Genomic DNA, 20218 nt, shown 5'->3' with positions numbered 1-20218 from the left:
TTGGGAATTTTTTTGGCGATTTTTGAGGAATTTTTTGAGGAATTTTTTGGGGGATTTTTGGGGGATTTTTTGGGGGGATTTTATGGAACTTTTGGGAATTTTTGGGGAATTTTTTGTGGATTTTAGGGGGGATTCTCTGGAATTTTGGGGGAATTTTTTAGGGGGATTTTATGGAATTTTTTGGGAATGTTTGGGGATTTTTTTGGGATTATTTGCGGATTTTTGGGGAATATTTTGTGATTTTTTTTGGGGATTCAATGGGATTTTTAGGGAATTTTGGGTGAATTTTTGGGACTTTTTTTGGGATCTTTTGGTGAATTTTTTGGTGACTTTTTGAGGAATTTTTTGGGATTTCCTTGGGATTTTTTGGGATTATTTTTTGGATACTTTTGGGGAATATTTTGTGGATTTTTTTGGGGCGGATTCTCTGGGATTTTTGGGAATTTTTGGGGGATTTTTTTGGGGTACTTTGTGGAATTTTGGGAATTTTTTGGGGGAATTCTCACCTGGGCGCCACCGGGATGAGGAAAAGCTCGTCCTGGATTCGGATCCGGATCCTCAGGGCCGCAAGCGGAGCGGAATTCCCGGAAAATTCCCGAATTTCCCCCGAATCCCCGGAAAATTCCCGAATTTCCCCCGAATCCCCGGAAAATTCCGGAATTTCTGCCGAATCCCCAGAAAATTCCCGAATTTCTGCCAAATCTCCAGAAAATCCCCGAATTTCTGCTGAATCTCCAGAAAATTCCGGAATTTCTGCCGAATCCCTGGAAAATTCCGGAATTTCCGCGGAATTCCCGGAATTTCCCTGAATTTCCCCCAAATTCCCGGAAAATTCCGGCATTTCCCCCAAATCCCGGGAATTTTCCGAACAATCTGAGCCCAAATCGGGGAATTCCCGCGGCTCCGAATGCCCCAAATCCCCCAAATCCCGGGAACTTCCGGCCTTGGGAATTTTGGCATCCCGGAATTCCCGGAATTCCCGGAATTTCCGGCGGCTTTTTTTCCGGGACGGCGCCAAATCGTCCTCCAGCCAATCCTCCTGCGCCAGGAATTCCTCCAGCGGGATCAGCGCCGGCCGCGCCCCCTCGCCCGAAAATTTGGGAATTTCGGGAATTCCCGATGGAATTTGGGGGTTTCCCGCCAAAATTTGGGGGTTTCCCGCCAAAATTTGGGGGTTTTTTGGTGGAATTTGGGGGTTTTTTGGTGGAATTTGGGGGTTTTTTGGTGGAATTTGGGAGTTTTTTGGTGGGAATTTGGGATTTTCCGTCGGGATTTCGGGATTTTCCAGGAAAATGTCGGGATTTTCCGTCGGGATTTGGGGATTTTCCGTCGGGATTTGGGGATTTTCCGTCGGGATTTGGGGATTTTCGGCGGCGGGTTTCCCCAAATTTGGGTTTTTTCCCTCGTTTTCGGCCTCCGGGATCCGTTGGCGCTTCCGGGCGGGGCTGGAGGCGGAATTTGGGATTTGGGAATCCTCGGGAGCGGCTGGAAAAGAGAAAATTTGGGATTTTTGGGGAAATTTGGGGAAAACGGGGAAAATTTGGGATTTTTGGGGGAAATTTGGGGAAAAACGGGAAAAATTTGGGATTTTTGGGGGAAATTTGGGGAAAAAACGGGAAAAATTTGGGATTTTTGGGGGAAATTTGGGGAAAAAACGGGAAAAATTTGGGATTTTTGGGGGAAATTTGGGAAAAAAACGGGAAAAATTTGGGGAAAAAAACGGGAAAAATTTGGGATTTTTGGGGGGAAAATTTGGGAAAAAAACGGGAAAAATTTGGGATTTTTGGGGGGGGAAATTTGGGAAAAAACGGGAAAAATTTGGGATTTTTGGGGAGGAAAATTTGGGAAAAAAACGGGAAAAATTTGGGATTTTTGGGGGGAAAATTAGGGAAAAACGGGAAAAATTTGGGATTTTTGGGGGGGGAAATTTGGGGAAAAAAATGGGAAAAATTTGGGATTTTTGGGGGGGAAAATTTGGGGAAAAAACGGGAAAAATTTGGGATTTTTGGGGGAAATTTGGGGAAAAAAGGGGAAAAATTTGGGATTTTTGGGGAGGAAAATTTGGGATTTTGGCCCTATATTTTCCCAATAAATTCACAAAAAATTCTCAATATTTTCCCAATAAATTCCCAATATTTTCCCGATATTTTCCCAATCAATATCTGATTTTTTTTCAATATTTTCCCGATATTTTCCCAATAGATAACCTATTCTTTCCCAATATTTTCCCCATGTTTTCCCAAAAAATTCCCAATATTTTCCCAATTTTTTCCCGACATTTTCCCAATAAAATCCCAATAAATCCCCAATAAGGTCCCGATTTTTTCCCAATACTTTCCCAATAAATTCACATTATTTTCCCGATATTTTCCCAATAAAAATCCCAATAAAAATCCCAATATTTTCTCAAAAACTCCCCATAAATTCCCAATATTCTCCCAATTCTCAATAAATTCCCAACATTTTCCTGATATTTTCCCAATAAATTCCTGATTTTTCCCCAATATTTTCCCAGTATTTTCCCAATAAATTCCCCTAAAATCCCCCAATAAAATCCCAGTATTTTCCCAAAAAATTCCCAATATTTTCTGATATTTTCCAATATTTTCCCTATAAATCCCCAATAAATTCCCAATCAATTCCTGATATTTTCCCAATATTTTCCCAATAAATTCCCAATATTTTCCTGATATTTTCCCCAATATTTCCCCCATATTTTTACAATAAATTCCCAACAAAATCCCAGTATTTTCCCAATAAATCGCCAATAAATCCCCATTAAATTCCCAATAAATTCACATTATTTTCCCAATATCTTCCCCATATTTTCCCAATAGTTTCCCAATAAATTCCCAATAAAATCCCAATATTTTCCCAAGAAAATCCCAATATTTTCCCGATATTTTCCCTATAAATTCCCAATAAATTCCCAGTAAATTCCAAATATTTTCCCGATATTTTCCCAATATTTTTCCAGTATTTTCCCAATAAATTCCCAATATTTTCCCAGTAATTTCCGGATATTTTCCCGGTATTTTCCGGATATTTTCCCAATAAAATCCCAATAAATTCCCGATATTTTCCCGATATTTTCCCAATAAATTCCCAATAAAATCCCAATAAATTCCCAATAAAATCCCAATAAATTCCCGATACTTTCCCGGCCTTTTCCCAATAAATTCCCAATAAATTCCCAATAAATTCCCGATATTTTCCCGATCTTTTCCCAATATTTTCCCAATAAATTCCCGATATTTTCCCAATAAAATCCCAATATTTTCCCAATCTTTTCCCAATATTTTCCCAATAAATTCCCGATATTTTCCCGATCTTTTCCCAATAAATTCCCGATCTTTTCCCAATAAAATCCCAATATTTTCCCGATCTTTTCCCAATATTTTCCCAATAAATTCCCGATATTTTCCCGATATTTTCCCAATAAATTCCCAATAAATTCCCGATATTTTCCCGGTATTTTCCGGATATTTTCCCAATAAATTCCCGATATTTTCCCAATAAAATCCCAATATTTTCCCAATAAATTCCCAATAAATTCCCGATATTTTCCCGATATTTTCCCAATAAATTCCCGATATTTTCCCGATCTTTTCCCAATAAATTCCCAATAAATTCCCGATATTTTCCCGATCTTTTCCCAATATTTTCCCAATAAAATCCCAATATTTTCCCAATAAATTCCCAATATTTTCCCGATATTTTCCCAATAAATTCCCGATATTTTCCCGGTATTTTCCCAATAAATTCTCAATAAAATCCCAATAAATTCCCGATACTTTCCCGACCTTTTCCCAATATTTTCCCAATAAATTCCCGATATTTTCCCAATAAAATCCCAATATTTTCCCGATCTTTTCCCGATCTTTTCCCAATAAATTCCCGATATTTTCCCGATCTTTTCCCAATAAATTCCCGATATTTTCCCAGTATTTTCCGGATATTTTCCCAATAAATTCCCGATATTTTCCCAATAAAATCCCAATATTTTCCCAATAAATTCCAAATATTTTCCCAATAAATTCCCAATAAATTCCCGATATTTTCCCGATATTTTCCCAATAAATTCCCGATATTTTCCCGATCTTTTCCCAATAAATTCCCGATCTTTTCCCAATAAATTCCCAATAAATTCCCGATATTTTCCCGATCTTTTCCCAATATTTTCCCAATAAAATCCCAATATTTTCCCAATAAATTCCCAATATTTTCCCAATAAATTCCCGATATTTTCCCAATAAATTCCCGATATTTTCCCGGTATTTTCCCAATAAATTCTCAATAAAATCCCAATAAATTCCCGATACTTTCCCGACCTTTTCCCAATATTTTCCCAATAAATTCCCGCTATTTTCCCAATAAATTCCCGCTATTTTCCCGCTCTTTTCCCACCTTTTTCGCGGAGCAGCCGCAGCGTTTCCCGGGCGTCCTGGCGGGTCTCGGCGTCGAGCTCGGGCCCGAAGCTGCGCAGCCACTCCTGCAGCGTCTGCAGCGGCGTCCGGCCCTGCCACGGAAAATCCCAAAAAATCCCAAAATATCCCCAAAAAATCGCCGGAAACATCACGGAAAAAAGCAGGGAAAAATCACGGGAAAAACAAAAAAAATCGCGCAAAAAACGGGGGAAAAATGCCTAAAAAATCCAAAGAAAATCAGGAAAAAATCAGGAAAAAATCTGTAAATAATCCGAAAAAATTTAAAAAAAACCATTGTGGAATAAACCAGGAAAAAATGAGGGAAAAAGAAACAAAAATTCCTGAAAAAAGGGGAAAAATTCCTAAAAAATCCCAAAAAAAGGGGGTGGAAAAATCCTAAAAAAATCAGGAAAAAATCGGTAAATAATCCCAAAAAATATCCTAAAAACTTATGGAAAAAATCAGGAAAAATTGAGGGAAAAAGACAAAAAAATGCCTGAAAAAATGGGGGGAAATGCCTAAAAAATCCAAAGAAAATAGTAATAAAAATCCTAAAAAAACCAGGAAAAAATCCAGAAATAATTCCAAAAAAAAAAAAAAAAGTGGAAAAAATCAGGGAAAAATGAGGGAAAAAGAAAAAGAAATGCCTGAAAAAAGGGGGAAAAAATCCCAAAAAAATCAGGAAAAAATCAGGAAAAAATGTGTAAATAATCAAAAAAAAATTAAAAAAAACCATTGTGGAGTAAACAAGGAAAAATGAGGGAAAAAGAAACAAAAATTCCTGAAAAAAGGGGGAAAAATGCCTAAAAAATCCAAAGAAAATCGTAAAAAAATCCTAAAAAAAGCCAAGAAAAAATCCGTAAATAATCCCAAAAAATTCCTAAAAAATTCCAATAAAATTCTGATAAAATTCCGATAAAATTCTGAAAAAATTCCCAGAGAATTCCCAGTAAAATTGGGATTTTTGCTCATGTTGGCATTGCGGGTGCGGATCAGCAGCTGCGCAACGGGGAATCTCAGGGGTAAAAATACCCCAAAAAATCCCCAAAAATGGGAAAAAATCCGAAAAAAAAAAGAGAAAATAATCAATAAATCACAAAAAAAATCCTGCTCAAAGAATCAGGAAAAAATCCTGAAAAAATTCGATAAAAATCAGAAAAAATAGTAAAAAATAGCCGAAAAATGGGGAAAAAAATTGGGAAAAAAATCAGAAAAAAATCTGAAAAAATTCCGAAAAAATTCCCAAAAAATTCTGATACAATTCTGATACAATTCCGATAAAATTCCAATAAAATTCCCGATGAATTTTGGGAATTTTTGCTCACCTTGGCGTCGCGGGCGGCGAGGCAGGCGCCGCTGCGGATCAGCAGCTGCGCCACGGCGAAGCTCAGGGATAAAAATACCCCAAAAAAATCCCCAAAAATGGGAAAAAATCCGAAAAAAATATGAGAAAATAATCAATAAATCACAAAAAAAATCCTGCTCAAAAATCAGGAAAAAATCCCGAAAAAATTCGAGAAAAATCAGAAAAAGTCGTAAAAAATGGCCGAAAAATGGGGAAAAAAATTGGGAAAAAAATCAGAAAAAAATCTGAAAAAATTCCGAAAAAATTCCCAAAAAATTCTGATACAATTCTGATACAATTCCAATAAAATTCCCGATGAATTTTGGGAATTTGCTCACCTTGGCGTCGCGGGCGGCGAGGCAGGCGCCGCTGCGGATCAGCAGCTGCGCCAGAGGGATTCTCAGGGGTAAAAATACCCCAAAAAATCCCCAAAAATGGGAAAAAATCCGAAAAAAAAAAGAGAGAATAATCAATAAATCACAAAAAAAATCCTGCTCAAAAATCAGGGAAAAATCCTGAAAAAATTCGATAAAAATCAGAAAAAATCGTAAAAAATGGCCGAAAAATGGGGAAAAAAATCTGAAAAAAATCTGAAAAAATTCCCAAAAAATTCCGATACAATTCTGATAAAATTCCAATAAAATTCCCGATGAATTTTGGGAATTTTGCTCACCTTGGCGTCGCGGGCGGCGAGGCAGGCGCCGCTGCGGATCAGCAGCTGCGCCACGGCGAAGCTCAGGGGGCAGAAATACCCCAAAAAAATCCCCAAAAATGGGAAAAAATCCGAAAAAAAAAAGAGAAAATAATCAATAAATCACAAAAAAAATCCTGCTCAAAAATCAGGGAAAAATCCCAAAAAAATTCTATAAAAATCAGAAAAAATCATAAAAAATAGCCGAAAAATGGGGAAAAAAATCTGAAAAAAATCTGAAAAAATTCCCAAAAAATTCCCAAAAAATTCCGATACAATTCCGATAAAATTCCAATAAAATTCCCGATGAATTTTGGGAATTTTGCTCACCTTGGCGTCGCGGGCGGCGAGGCAGGCGCCGCTGTGGATCAGCAGCTGCGCCAGAGGGATTCTCAGGGGTAAAAATACCCCAAAAAATCCCCAAAAATGGGAAAAAATCCGAAAAAAAATATGAGAAAATAATCAATAAATCACAAAAAAAATCCTGCTCAAAAATCAGGGAAAAATCCCAAAAAAATTCTATAAAAATCAGAAAAAATCATAAAAAATAGCCGAAAAATGGGGAAAAAAATCTGAAAAAAATCTGAAAAAATTCCCAAAAAATTCCCAAAAAATTCCGATACAATTCCGATAAAATTCCAATAAAATTCCCGATGAATTTTGGGAATTTTGCTCACCTTGGCGTCGCGGGCGGCGAGGCAGGCGCCGCTGCGGATCAGCAGCTGCGCCACGGCGAAGCGTCCCGAGGCCAGCGCGTCGTGCAGCGGCGTCAGCCCCTCGCAGCCCGGCCCGCCCGCGTCGTCCCGCGCCGCGCCCCGCGCCAGCAGCAGCCGCGCGATCTCTGACAATTAATTAATTCATTAATTAGTTCATTAATTAACTCATGGTGAGCCTAAAGCCTAAAGCTGATCCTAAAGCTGATCCTAAATCTGATCCTAAATCTGATCCTAAATCGGGTCCCAGTCCTGATCCCGATCCTGTTCCTGACGCCGCCCCGCGCCAGCAGCAGCCGCGCGATCTCTGACAATTAATTCATTGATTAATTAGTTCATTAATTAACTCATGCTGAGCCTAAAGCCTAAAGCTGATCCTAAACACGATCCTAAATCTGATCCTAAATCGGGTCCCGGTCCTGATCCCGATCCTGTTCCTGACGCCGCCCCACGCCAGCAGCAGCCGCAAGATCTCTGAGAAATTAATTAATTAATTAATTAGTTAATTAATGACGACCCTAAAGCTGATCCTGAGCCTAACCCTAACCCTGATCCTAAACCTGATCCTAAATCTGATCCTAAATCGGGTCCCGGTCCTGATCCCGATCCTGTTCCTGACACCACCCCGCGCCAGCAGCAGCCGCGCGATCTCTGACAATTAATTAATTGATTAATTAGTTCATTGATTAACTCATGCTGAGCCTAAAGCCTAAAGCTGATCCTAAACCCGATCCTGATCCTAAATCGGGTCCCAGTCCTGATCCCGATCCTGTTCCTGACGCCCCGCGCCAGCAGCAGCCGCGCGATCTCTGACAATTAATTAATTAATTAATTAGTTAATTAATTAACTCATGCTGAGCCTAAAGCCTAAAGCTGATCCTAAACCCGATCCCGATCCTAAATCGGGTCCCGGTCCTGATCCCGATCCTGTTCCTGACGCCGCCCCGCGCCAGCAGCAGCCGCGCAATCTGTGCAAACGAGCAATTAATTGATTAATTAATTAATTATTGCTTAGCCTAAATCCTAAACCTGATCCTGATCCTAAAGCTGATCCTGATCCTAAATCGGGTCCCGGTCCTGATCCCGATCCTGTTCCTGACGCCGCCCCGCACCAGCAGCAGCCGCGCGATCTCTGACAATTAATTAATTACTTAATTAATTAATTAATTAATGCTGAGCCTAAAGCCTAAAGCTGATCCTGATCCTAAATGTGATCCAGAATCTGATCCCGATCCCAACCCCAATTCCCAGACCAGATTTCCTTCCTTTTTTGGGGGATTTCCCTCCTTTTCTGTGCCTTTTTTTTGGGATTTCTTCATTTTTTTGGGATTTTCCCACTTTTTTTTGTATTTCCCCCATTTTTTTGGGGGATTCCCCCCCAGTTTTTGGGATTTTTTTCCCCCCCCCCCCATTTTTTGGGATTTTTCCCCCCAAATTTTGGGATTTTCCCACCCAGTTTTTGGGGATTTTTCCCCCCCATTTTTTAGGTTTTTCCCCCCCATTTTTTGGGATTTCTGCCCATTTTTGGGGGGATTTCCCCCATTTTTGGGGCGATTTCCCCCATTTTTTGAATCCTTCCCTTTTTTGGGGGATTTTCCCCCATTTTTTGGAGGATTTTCCCCCATTTTTGGGTGGATTTCCCCCATTTTTAGAATCCTTCCCTTTTTTTGGGGATTTCCCCCTTTTTTGGAGGATTTTCCCCCATTTTTGGGTGGATTTCCCCCATTTTTTGAATTCTTCCCTTTTTTTGGGGGATTTTCCCCCATTTTTTGGGGGATTTTCCCCCATTTTTGGGGCGATTTCCCCCATTTGTTGAATCCTTCCCTTTTTTTGGGGATTTCCCCCCATTTTTTGGGGGATTTTCCCCCATTTTTTGGGGGATTTTCCCCCATTTTTCAGTGGATTTCCTCCATTTTTTGAATTCTTCCCTTTTTTTGACATTTCCCCCCCTTTTTTGGGTAATTCCCCCAATTTTTGAGTGGATTTCCCCCATTTTTTGAATTCTTCCCTTTTTTGGGGATTTCCCCCCCTTTTTTGCGGAATTTCCCCCAATTTTTGGGTGGATTTCCCCCATTTTTTGAATTCTTCCCTTTTTTTGGGGATTTCCCCCCCTTTTTTGGGTAATTCCCCCAATTTTTGAGTGGATTTCCCCCATTTTTTGAATTCTTCCCTTTTTTTGGGATTTCCCCCCCTTTTTTGCGGAATTTCCCCCAATTTTTGGGTGGATTTCCCCATTTTTTGAATCCTTCCCCTTTTTTGGGATTTCCCCCCCATTTTTTGGGTAATTCCCCCCATTTTTTGGCTAATTCCCCCCATTTTGGGGGAATTTCCCCCCATTTTTGGGATTTCCCCTTTCCCCCCTGCCATTTTTTGGGGAATCTCCCAATTTTTTGGGGGGATTTCCCCCATTTTTCGCACTTTCCCCCACTCCCACCCCCCGTCCTCTCCCCCACCCCCCAAAAAATCCCCAAAAACCCAAAAAACGCCCCAAAATTTGGGGAATTCCCTCACCCAGGTGCCCGTGGTTGGCGGCCTCGTGCAGGGGGGTCCAGCCGCAATAATCCCGGGGGTTCACGGGGTGCCCCTGGAAAAAAATCGGGAATTTCGGGGGAATTTGGGGCAATTTGGGGCAAAATCGGGGAATTTTTTTGGGGAGAATTTTGGGGATTTTGGGGCATTTACCTGGTCCAGGTAGAGGCGGACGCGCCGCAGGTCGCCCTCGATGCAGGCGCGGTGCAGGGGGGTCTCGCCCCGCTCGTTCCGACGGTTCCACTGCCGAATTTCGGGAATTTTTGGGAATTTTGGGGAATTTTCCCGAAAATTTGGGGGATTTTTCCTCCCATTTTGGGGGTTATACCTCAATTTTTGGGGGTTTTACCTCAATTTTTGGGGGTTTTATGTCAATTTTGGGGTATTTAAACCTCATTTTTTGGGGATTTTCCCTCAATTTTTGGGGATTTTCCATCAATTTTTGGGGATTTTCCCTCAATTTTTGGGGATTTTCCATCAATTTTTGGGGATTTTCCATCAATTTTTGGGGATTTTTGGTGGATTTCCAAAAATCTGGGGGATTTTCCCTCCATTTTTGGGGATTCTCCATTTTTGGGGGTTTTCCATCAATTTCAGGGAATTTTTTATGGATTTTCAAAAAATTTGGGGATTTTATCCCAATTTTGGGATTTTCCCTTAATTTTTGGGAGTTTTCCTCAAGGTTTTTGGGGCTTCTCCCTCAATTTTTGGGGATTTTCCATCAATTTTTGGGGATTTTTGGCGGATTTCCAAAAATTTGGGGGATTTTCCCTCCATTTTTGGGGATTTTCCATCAATTTCAGGGAATTTTTTACGGATTTTCAAAAAATTTGGGGATTTTATCCCAATTTTGGGATTTTCCCCTTAATTTTTGGGAATTTTCCTCAAGTTTTTGGGGGTTCTCCTGCAATTTTTGGGGATTTTCCATCAATTTTTGGGGATTTTCCATCAATTTTTGGGAATTTTTTGGATTCTCCCTCAATTTTTGGTATTTTCTTTCAATTTTGGGGGATTTTATCCCAATTTTGGGATTTTCCATCAATTTTTGGGGATTTTACATATATTTTGGGGATTTTCCATCAATTTTGGGCATTTTATCCCAATTTTGGGATTTTCCATCAATTTTTGGGGATTTTACATATATTTTGGGGATTTTCCATCAATTTTGGGCATTTTATCTCAATTTTGGGGTATTTAATCCAATTTTTTTTTCCCCCTCAATTTTAGGGATTTTTCCATCAATTTCTGGAAATTTTAGGGGGTTTTCCAAAAAATTTGGGGATTTTATCCCAATTTTGGGTTTTCCCTCAATTTTTGGGGATTTTCCCTCAATTTTTGGGGATTTTCCCTCAATTTTGGGGTATTTAATCAATTTTTAAAATTTTTCCTTCAATTTTGGGGATTTTCCCTCAATTTTTGGGGATTTTTGGGGGATTTTCCAATAACTTGGGGATTTTCCCTCCATTTTTGGGGCTTGTCCCTCAATTTTTGGGATTTTATCCCAATTTTGGCGCATTAGATCCCAATTTTTTTTGGATTTTCCCTCAATTTTTGGGTGTCTTTGCCCAATTTTTGAGAATTTCCCCTTTTTTTCCTTTTATCCCCCAATTTTTGCTCTCTTTCCCCAATTTTCTGGATTTTACCCAATTTTTTTTGGATTTCAGGGGGATTTTGGGGGGGTTTGAAGGGATTTTAAAGAGAATTTTTGGGGTAAATAAATGGGATTTGGGGAGAAATTTGGGGATTTTGGGGGAAATAAATGGGATTTTTAGGAGAAATTTAGGGATTTAGGGGATTTTTGGGGAAAATAAATGGGAATTAGGAGAAATTTGGGATTTTTGGGGAAAATAAATGGGATTTAGGGAGAAATTTGGAATTTTTGGGGAAAATAAATGGGATTTAGGAGAAATTTGGGGATTTTTGGGGAAATAAATGGGAAATTTGGGATTTTGAGAGACATTTAAGGAGATTTTTGGGGTATTTTGGGGGAAATTTGGGATTTTTGGGGGGGGGTTTTGGGGAAAATAAATGGGATTTAGGGAGAAATTTGGGGATTTTGGGAATTTTTGGGGATTTAATGGGGATTTTGGGGAGAAATTTGGGTTTTTCAGGGGGATTTTTGGGGAAAATAAATGGGATTTAGGAGAAATATAGGAATCTTGGGGAGTTTTTGGGAAAATAAATGGGATTTTTGGAGAAATTTGGGATTTTTGGGTAAAATGAATGGAATTTCGGGAGAAATTTGGAATACTTGGGAAAATAAATGGGATTTAGGGAGAAATTTGGAATTTTTGGGGAAAATAAATGGGATTTAGGTAGAAATTTGGGGTTTTTCGGGGGGATTTTTGGGGAAAATAAATGGGATTTTGGGGATTTTTGGGGTGCCCCACCTTGTTGCTGCGGCGCCTCCCGGGGACACTTTTGGGGTAACCCTCGAGATCTTCGTCTTCATCATCTGCAAAAATCCCAAAATTGCCCCAAAATTCCCGAAAATCTCCCAAATCCTCCCAATTTCCCCCAAATCTGCCCCAAAATCCCCGAAAATCCCCTTAAATCCCCCAAAACCTCCCCTAATCCCCCCTAAAATCCCATTAAATCCCCAAAATCCCCCAAAAATCCCATCAAATCCCCAAAATCCCCCAAAAATCCCATCAAATCCCCCAAAAATCCCATCAAATCCCCCTAAAATCCCCTTAAATCCTCCTAAAATCCCCCCTAAAATCCCATTAAATCCCCCAAAATTCCTCTTAAATCCCCCCAAACCCCCCCTAAAATCCCATTAAATCCCCAAAATCACCCCAAAAATCAAATTAAATCCCCAAAATCCCCCAAACCTCCCCAAATCCCCCCTAAAATCCCTTTAAACCCCCCTAAAATTCCCAAAATTCCCCCAAATTCCCGCAGTTCTCTCTCACCGCTCTCGGAGAGCTCCGAATCCGATTCCTCCCCTTAAATCCCCCAAATCCCCCCTAAAATCCCATTAAATCCCCCCAAAATTCCCTAAAATCCCCCTAAATCCCCCCTAAAATCCCATTAAATCCCCCAAATCCCCCCTAAAATCCCATTAAATCCCCCCTAAAATCCCAAAAATCCCCCTAAAATTCCCAAAAATCCCCCCAATTCCATTTAAATGCCCCCAAATCCCCCCTAAATTCCCCTTAAATCCCCCAAAATCCCCCCTAAATCCCCAAAAATCCCCCCAAAAATCCCATTAAACCCCCCAAAATCCCTTTAAATCCCCCAAAATTCCCCAAAAATCCCCCCTAAAATCCCTTTAAACCCCCCAAAAATTCCCAAATTCCCCCCAAATTCCCGCAGTTCTCTCTCACCGCTCTCAGAGAGCTCCGATTCCGATTCCTCCGAATCCGATTCCTCCCCTTAAATCCCCCAAATCCCCCCTAAAATCCCCTTAAATCCCCCTAAAATCCCCAAAAATCCCCCAAAATCACCCCTAAAATCCCATTAAATCCCCCAAATCCCCCCTAAAATCCCCTTAAATCCCCCTAAAATCCCCAAAAATCCCCCAAAATCACCCCTAAAATCCCATTAAATCCCCAAAATCCCCCCTAAAATCCCATTAAACCCCCCTAAAAGTCCCAAAAATCCCCCAGATTCCATTTAAATCTCCCCAAATCCCCCCTAAAATCCCATTAAATCCCCCAAAATTCCCCTTAAATCCCCCAAATCCCCCCAGAATTCCCAAAAATCCCCCAAAATCACCCCAAAATCCCCCAAAAATCCCATTAAATCCCCCTAAAATCCCATCAAACTCCCGCAAACCTCCCCAAATCCCCTCTAAAATCCCATTAAATCCCCCAAAAATCCCTTTAATCCCCCCTAAAATTCCCAAAATCCCCCAAATTCCCGCAGTTCTCTCTCACCGCTCTCGGAGAGCTCCAAATCCGATTCCTCCCCTTAAATCCCCCCAAATCCCCCCTAAAATCCCATTAAATCCCCCTAAAATCCCCAAAAATTCCCCAAAATCACCCCAAAAATCCCATTAAATCCCCCTAAATTCCCCTTAAATCCCCAAAATCCCCCAAAAATCCCATTAAAACCCCCCTAAAATCCCATTAAATCCCCCAAAATTCCCCTTAAATCCCCCCAAATCCCCCCAGAATTCCCAAAAATCCCCCAAAATCACCCCAAAATCCCCCAAAAATCCCATTAAATCCCCCCTAAAATCCCATCAAACCCCCCAAAAATCCCTTTAAACCCCCCTAAAATTCCCAAAATCCCCCCAAATTCCCGCAGTTCTCTCTCACCGCTCTCGGAGAGCTCCGAATCCGATTCCTCCCCTTAAATCCCCCAAATCCCCCCTAAAATCCCATCAAATCCCCCAAAATTCCCTAAAATCCCCCAAAATCCCCCAAAAATCCCATTAAATCCCCCTAAAATCCCCAAAAATTCCCCAAAATCCCCCAAAAATCCCATTAAATCCCCCAAAATCCCATTAAATCCCCCTAAAATCCCATCAAATCCCCCCAAATCCCCCCAAATCACCCCAAAATCCCCCAAAAATCCCATCAAACCCCCCAAAAATCCCTTTAAACCCCCCTAAAATTCCCGCAGTTCTCTCACCGCTGTCGGAGAGCTCCGATTCCGATTCCGATTCCGATTCCGATTCCGATTCCTCCTCCTCCTCCTCCTCCTCCCCGAGCTCCTTTTGGGTCTCCCGGGCGCCCTCGGGGTCCCCGGCCCGGAGCTGCTGAGCCCGGAGCCGCCGCAGCGCCCGCCGCTGAAAAATTGGGAATTTCGGGAAAAAAACGGCCCAAAAATGGCCCAAAAATGGCCAAATTAACCCCAAAAAATCCCCCTAAAAGTCCCAATCATAGCCCTAAAAAAATCAGAAATTACAGGGGGAAAACGGCCCAAAAACGGGCAAATTAACCCCAAAAAATCCCCCAAAAAGTCCCAATAATAGCCCCAGAAAAATCAGAAATTACAGGGGGAAAATGGCCCAAAAATGCCCAAATTAACCCCAAAAAATCCCCCAGGAGCCCGGAGCCGCCGCAGCGCCCGCCGCTGGAAAACCGGGAATTCGGGAAAAAAACGGCCCAAAAATGGCCAAATTAACCCCAAAAAATCCTCCTAAAAGTCCCCATAATAGCCCTAAATAAACCCAAAAAACAGCCCCAAAAAAACGGGAATTTTGGGGGGAAAACGGCCCAAAAACGGGCAAATTAACCCCAAAAAGTCCCCCAGGAGCCCGGAGCCGCCGCAGCGCCCGCCGCTGGAAAATCGGGAATTTCGGGAAGGAAACGGCCCAAAAATGGCCAAATTAACCCCAAAAAATCCCCCAGGAGCCCGGAGCCGCCACAGCGCCCGCCGCTGGAAAATCGGGAATTTCGGGAAGGAAACGGCCCAAAAATGGCTAAATTAACCCCAAAAAATCCCCCAAAAAGTCCCAATAATAGCCCTAAAAAACCCCAAAAAATAGCCCCAAAAAACCGGGAATTTCGGGTGGAAAACGGCCCAAAAACGGGCAAATTAACCCCAAAAAATCCCCCAAAAAGTCCCAATAATAGTCCTAAAAAACCCCAATAAATAGCCACAAAAATTGGGAATTTCGGGTGGAAAACAGCCCAAAAATGGCCAAATTAACCCCAAAAAATCCCCCAAAAAGTCCCAATAATAGCCCTAAAACAACCCTAAAAATAGCCACAAAAATGCGGAATTTTGGGGGGAAAATGGCCCAAAAACGGGCAAATTAACCCCAAAAAATCCCACAGGAGCCCGGAGCCGCCGCAGCGCCCGCCGCTGGAAAATTGGGAATTTTGGGAAAAAAACGGCCCAAAAATGGCCAAATTAACCCCAAAAAATCCCCCAAAAAGTCCCAATAATAGCCCCAGAAAAATCAGAAATTACAGGGGGAAAATGGCCCAAAAACGGGCAAATTAACCCCAAAAAATCCCCCTAAAAGTCCCAATAATAGCCCTAAAAAAATCAGAAATTACAGGGGGAAAACGGCCCAAAAATGGCCAAATTAACCCCAAAAAATCCCCCTAAAAGTCCCCATAATAGCCCTAAAAAAATCAGAAATTACAAGGGGAAAATGCCCCAAAAATTCACAAAACGGCCCCAAAAATGGTCCTAAAATTTCCACAAAACAGCCCCAAGAATCGGGAATTTTGGGGGGAAAATGGCCCAAAAATGGCCAAATTAACCCCAAAAAATCCCCCAGGAGCCCGGAGCCGCCGCAGCGCCCGCCGCTGGAAAACCGGGAATTTCGGGTGGAAAAAGCCCCAAAAACGGCCAAATTAACCCCAAAAAATCCCCCTAAAAGTCCCAATCATAGCCCTAAAAAAATCAGAAATTACAGGGGGAAAATGGCCCAAAAACGGGCAAATTAACCCCAAAAAATCCCCCAGGAGCCCGGAGCCGCCGCAGCGCCCGCCGCTGGAAAACACGGAAATTCGGGAAAAAAACGGCCCAAAAATGGCCAAATTAACCCCAAAAATAGCCCTAAAATATTGCCAAAACACCCCAAAAAATAGCCCCAAAAATTGGGGATTTCGGGGGAAAACGGCCCAAAAATGGCCAAATTAACCCCAAAAAATCCCCCTAAAAGTCCCCATAATAGCCCTAAATAAACCCAAAAAACAGCCCCAAAAAAACGGGAATTTTGGGGGGAAAACGGCCCAAAAACGGGCAAATTAACCCCAAAAAATCCCACAGGAGCCCGGAGCCGCCACAGCGCCCGCCGCTGGAAAACACGGAAATTCGGGAAAAAAACGGCCCAAAAATGGCCAAATTAACCCCAAAAAATCCCCCAAAAATTCCCAATAATAGCCCTAAAAAAATCAGAAATTACAAGGGGAAAATGGCCCAAAAATTCACAAAACGGCCCCAAAAATGGTCCTAAAATTTCCAAAAAATAGCCCCAAAAATTGGGAATGTTGGGGGAAAACGGCCCAAAAATGGCCAAATTAACCCCAAAAATAGCCCTAAAATATTGCCAAAACACCCCAAAAAATAGCCCCAAAAATCGGGTATTTGGGGGGAAAACGGCCCAAAAATGGCCAAATTAACCCCAAAAAATCCCCCAAAAAGTCCCAATAATAGCCCTAAAAAAACCCCAAAAAATAGCCCCAAAAAAACGGGAATTTTGGGGGGAAAAGGCCCAAAAATGGCCAAATTAACCCCAAAAAATCCTCAAAACGGTCCCAAAAATGGCCCTAAAATAGCACCAAAAAACGGGAATTTTGGGGGGAAAATGTTCCAAAAATGCCAAAATTAGTCCCAAGAATTCACAAAACGGCCCCAAAAATGGCCCTAAAATATCCACAAAACAGCCCCAAAAATTGGGAATTTTGGGGGGAAAAAGCCCCAAAAATGCCAAAATTAACCCCAAAAAATCCCCCAAAAAGTCCCAATAATAGCCCTAAAAAAACCCCAAAAAACAGCCCCAAAAAAACGGGAATTTTGGGGGAAAAACGGACCAAAAAAGCCCAAATTAACCCCAAAAAATCCCACAAAAATTCTCAATAATAGCCCTAAAAAAACCCTAAAAATAGCCACAAAAATGAGGAATTTCGAGGGGGAAATGGTCCAAAAATGACAAAATTAGTCCCAAAAAAACCCCCAAAACAACCCCAAAAACAGCTCCAAAAATTTGGAATTTCGGGGGCAAAAAGGCCCAAAAATGGCCAAATTAACCCCAAAAAATCCCCCAAAAAGTCCCAATAATAGCCATTAAAAATGGCGCATCCCAGAGCCCCAAAAAATCCCTAAAAATTCCCAAAAAAATCCCCAAAAATTCACCAAAAAAATCCCCAAAAATTCATCAAAAAATCCCCAAAAATGCCCTAAAACACTCCAAAAATCCCCCAAAATCCCCCCAAATTCCCAAAATTCCCGGAATTTGGGATTCCCAGCTGGAGTTTCGTGTCGCCGGCGCTCCGGGCGCATCCCAGAGCCCCAAAAATCCCAAAAATTCACCAAAAAATCCCCAAAAAATCCCCTAAAATGCCCTAAAATCCCCCAAAAATCCCCCAAAATTCCCAAAAAATTCCCAAAATTCCCGGAATTCGGGATTCCCACCTGGAGTTTCGTGTCCCCGGCGCTCCGGGCGCATCCCAGAGCCCCAAAAATCCCCAAAATTCACCAAAAAATCCCCAAAATTCACCAAAAAATCCCCCAAAATGCCCGAAAATCCCCCAAAAATCCCCAAATTTTTCCCGGAATTCCTGGAATTCGGGATTCCCACCTGGAGTTCCGTGTCTCTGGCATTCCGGGCGCATCCGAGAGCTCCAAAAAATCCCAAAAATTCACCAAAAAATCCCAAAAAATGCCCTAAAACGCTCCAAAAATCCCCCAAAATTCCCAAATTTTTCCCAAATTTTTCCCGGAATTTGGGAATTCCCGGATTCCCACCTGGAGTTCCGTGTCTCCGGCGCTGCGGGCGCATCCCAGAGCTCCAAAAATCCAAAAAATTCATAAAAAATCCAAAAAAATGCCCTAAAACGCTCCAAAAATCCCCCAAAATTCCCAAATTTTTCCCAAATTTTTCCCAAAATTCCCGGAATTTGGGATTCCCACCTGGAGTTCCGTGTCGCCGGCGCTCCGGGCGCATCCCAGAGCCCCAAAAATCCCCAAAAATTCACCAAAAAATCCAAAAAAATGCCCTAAAATGCTCCAAAAATCCCCCAAAATTCCCAAAAAATTCCCAAATTTTTCCCAAATTTTTCCCAAAATTCCCGGAATTTGGGATTCCCACCTGCAGCTCCGTGTCTCCGGCGCTCCGGGCGCATCCCAGAGCCCCAAAAATCCCAAAAACTCACCAAAAAATCCCAAAAAATGCCCTAAAATCCCCAAAAATTCCTAAAAAATTCCCAAAATTCCCGAAATTCCCGGAATTTGGGGATTCCCACCTGGAGTTTCGTGTCTCTGGCGTTCCGGGCACATCCGAGAGCTCCAAAAATCCCAAAAATTCATAAAAAATCCACCAAAAAATCCCCTAAAATGCTCTAAAATCCCCCAAAAAATCCCCAAAATGCCCTAAAACGCTCCAAAAATCCCCCAAAATTCCCAAAAAATTCCCGAAATTCCCGGAATTCGGGATTCCCACCTGGAGTTCCGTGTCTCCGGCGCTGCAGGTGCATCCCAGAGCCCCAAAAATCCCCAAAAATCCCCCAAAAAATCCCCAAAATTCACCAAAAAATCCCCAAAATGCCCTAAAATCCCCCAAAAATCCCCAAATTTTTCCTGGAATTCCTGGAATTCGGGATTCCCACCTGGAGTTTCGTGTCTCTGGCATTCCGGGCGCATCCGAGAGCTCCAAAAAATCCCAAAAATTCATAAAAAATCCCAAAAAATGCCCTAAAACGCTCCAAAAATCCCCCAAAATTCCCGGAATTCACGGAATTCAGGATTCCCACCTGCAGCTCCGTGTCTCCGGCGCTCCGGGCGCATCCCAGAGCCCCAAAAAATCCCAAAAATCCCCAAAAAATCCCCAAAATGCCTGAAAATCCCCCAAAAATTCCCACATTTTTCCCGGAATTCCCGGAATTCGGAATTCCCACCTGGAGTTTCGTGTCCCCGGCGCTGCGGGCGCATCCCAGAGCCCCAAAAATCCCCAAAAATCACCAAAAAATTCCCAAAATGCCCTAAAACGCTCCAAAAATCCCCCAAAATTCCCACATTTTTCCCAAAATTCCTGAAATTCCTGGAATTTGGGAATTCCCACCTGCAGCTCCGTGTCTCCGGCGCTCCGGGTGCATCCCAGAGCCCCAAAAAATCCCAAAATTCACCAAAAAATGCCCAAAAATCCCCCTAAAAATCCCCAAAAATCCCCTAAAATCCCCCAAAAATTCCCCAAAAATTCCCAAATTTTTCCCGGAATTCCCGTTATTCGGGATTCCCACCTGCAGCTCCGTGTCCCCGGCGCTGCGGGCACATCCCAGAGCCCCAAAAATCCCAAAAATTCACCAAAAAATCCCCAAAAATTCACCAAAAAATCCCAAAAAATGCCCTAAAACGCTCCAAAAATCCCCCAAAATTCCCGGAATTCCCGTTATTCCCGGATTCCCACCTGCAGCTCCGTGTCCCCGGCGCTGTGGGCGCATCCCAGAGCCCCAAAAATCCCCAAAATTCACCAAAAAATCCCCAAAAATTCACCAAAAAATCCCCAAAAATGCCCTAAAATCCCCCAAAAATCCCCCAAAATTCCCAAATTTTTCCCGGAATTCGGGATTCCCACCTGCAGCTCCGTGTCTCCGGCGCTGCGGGCACATCCCAGAGCCCCAAAAATCCCCAAAATTCACCAAAAAATCCACAAAAATGCCCAAAAATCCCCCAAAATGCCCTAAAATCCCCCAAAAATTCCCAAGTTTTTCCCGGAATTTGGGAATTCCCGGATTCCCACCTGGAGTTCCGTGTCTCCGGCGTTCCGGGCGCATCCCAGCGCGTTCCGGAGGGGGCTGAGCAGCTCGGCCGGCGCCGCCCCCGACTCCTCCAGCGCCAGCGCCACGTTCAGCCACGTCCGGCACTCCTGGGATTCGGGAATTCCGGG

The 20218-nt window shown here is 42.4% G+C and overlaps 1 protein-coding gene across 5 annotated transcripts in view; it reads right to left on the bottom strand.

Moving 5' to 3' along the window:
- The window catches only part of LOC144245930 (tonsoku-like protein), a 74163-nt gene that overhangs the window by 35666 nt on the left and 18279 nt on the right, over positions 1 to 20218 (bottom strand). For 4 of the 5 annotated variants that reach the window (XM_085572713.1, XM_085572712.1, XM_085572709.1 and 1 more), the window contains exons 5-13: positions 20072 to 20197; positions 14304 to 14443; positions 12621 to 12649; positions 12096 to 12160; positions 9859 to 9948; positions 9688 to 9760; positions 7141 to 7304; positions 4408 to 4519; positions 507 to 1485 (exon numbers count right to left, since the gene is read on the bottom strand). In XM_085572713.1, coding sequence (XP_085428839.1) covers positions 507 to 1485; positions 4408 to 4519; positions 7141 to 7304; positions 9688 to 9760; positions 9859 to 9948; positions 12096 to 12160; positions 12621 to 12649; positions 14304 to 14443; positions 20072 to 20197 — 1778 coding nt within the window. Of the gene's footprint in view, positions 1 to 506; positions 1486 to 4407; positions 4520 to 7140; positions 7305 to 9687; positions 9761 to 9858; positions 9949 to 12095; positions 12161 to 12620; positions 12650 to 14286; positions 14444 to 20071; positions 20198 to 20218 lie in introns of all 5 variants that reach the window. The other variant, XM_085572710.1, reaches the window with a different exon arrangement.

Source organism: Lonchura striata, chromosome 2 (genome assembly GCF_050655825.1).
Source record: "Lonchura striata isolate lonStrDom1 chromosome 2, ASM5065582v1, whole genome shotgun sequence".
NCBI lineage: Eukaryota > Metazoa > Chordata > Aves > Passeriformes > Estrildidae > Lonchura > Lonchura striata.
This window is presented reverse-complemented; position numbering and strand designations above follow the sequence as displayed.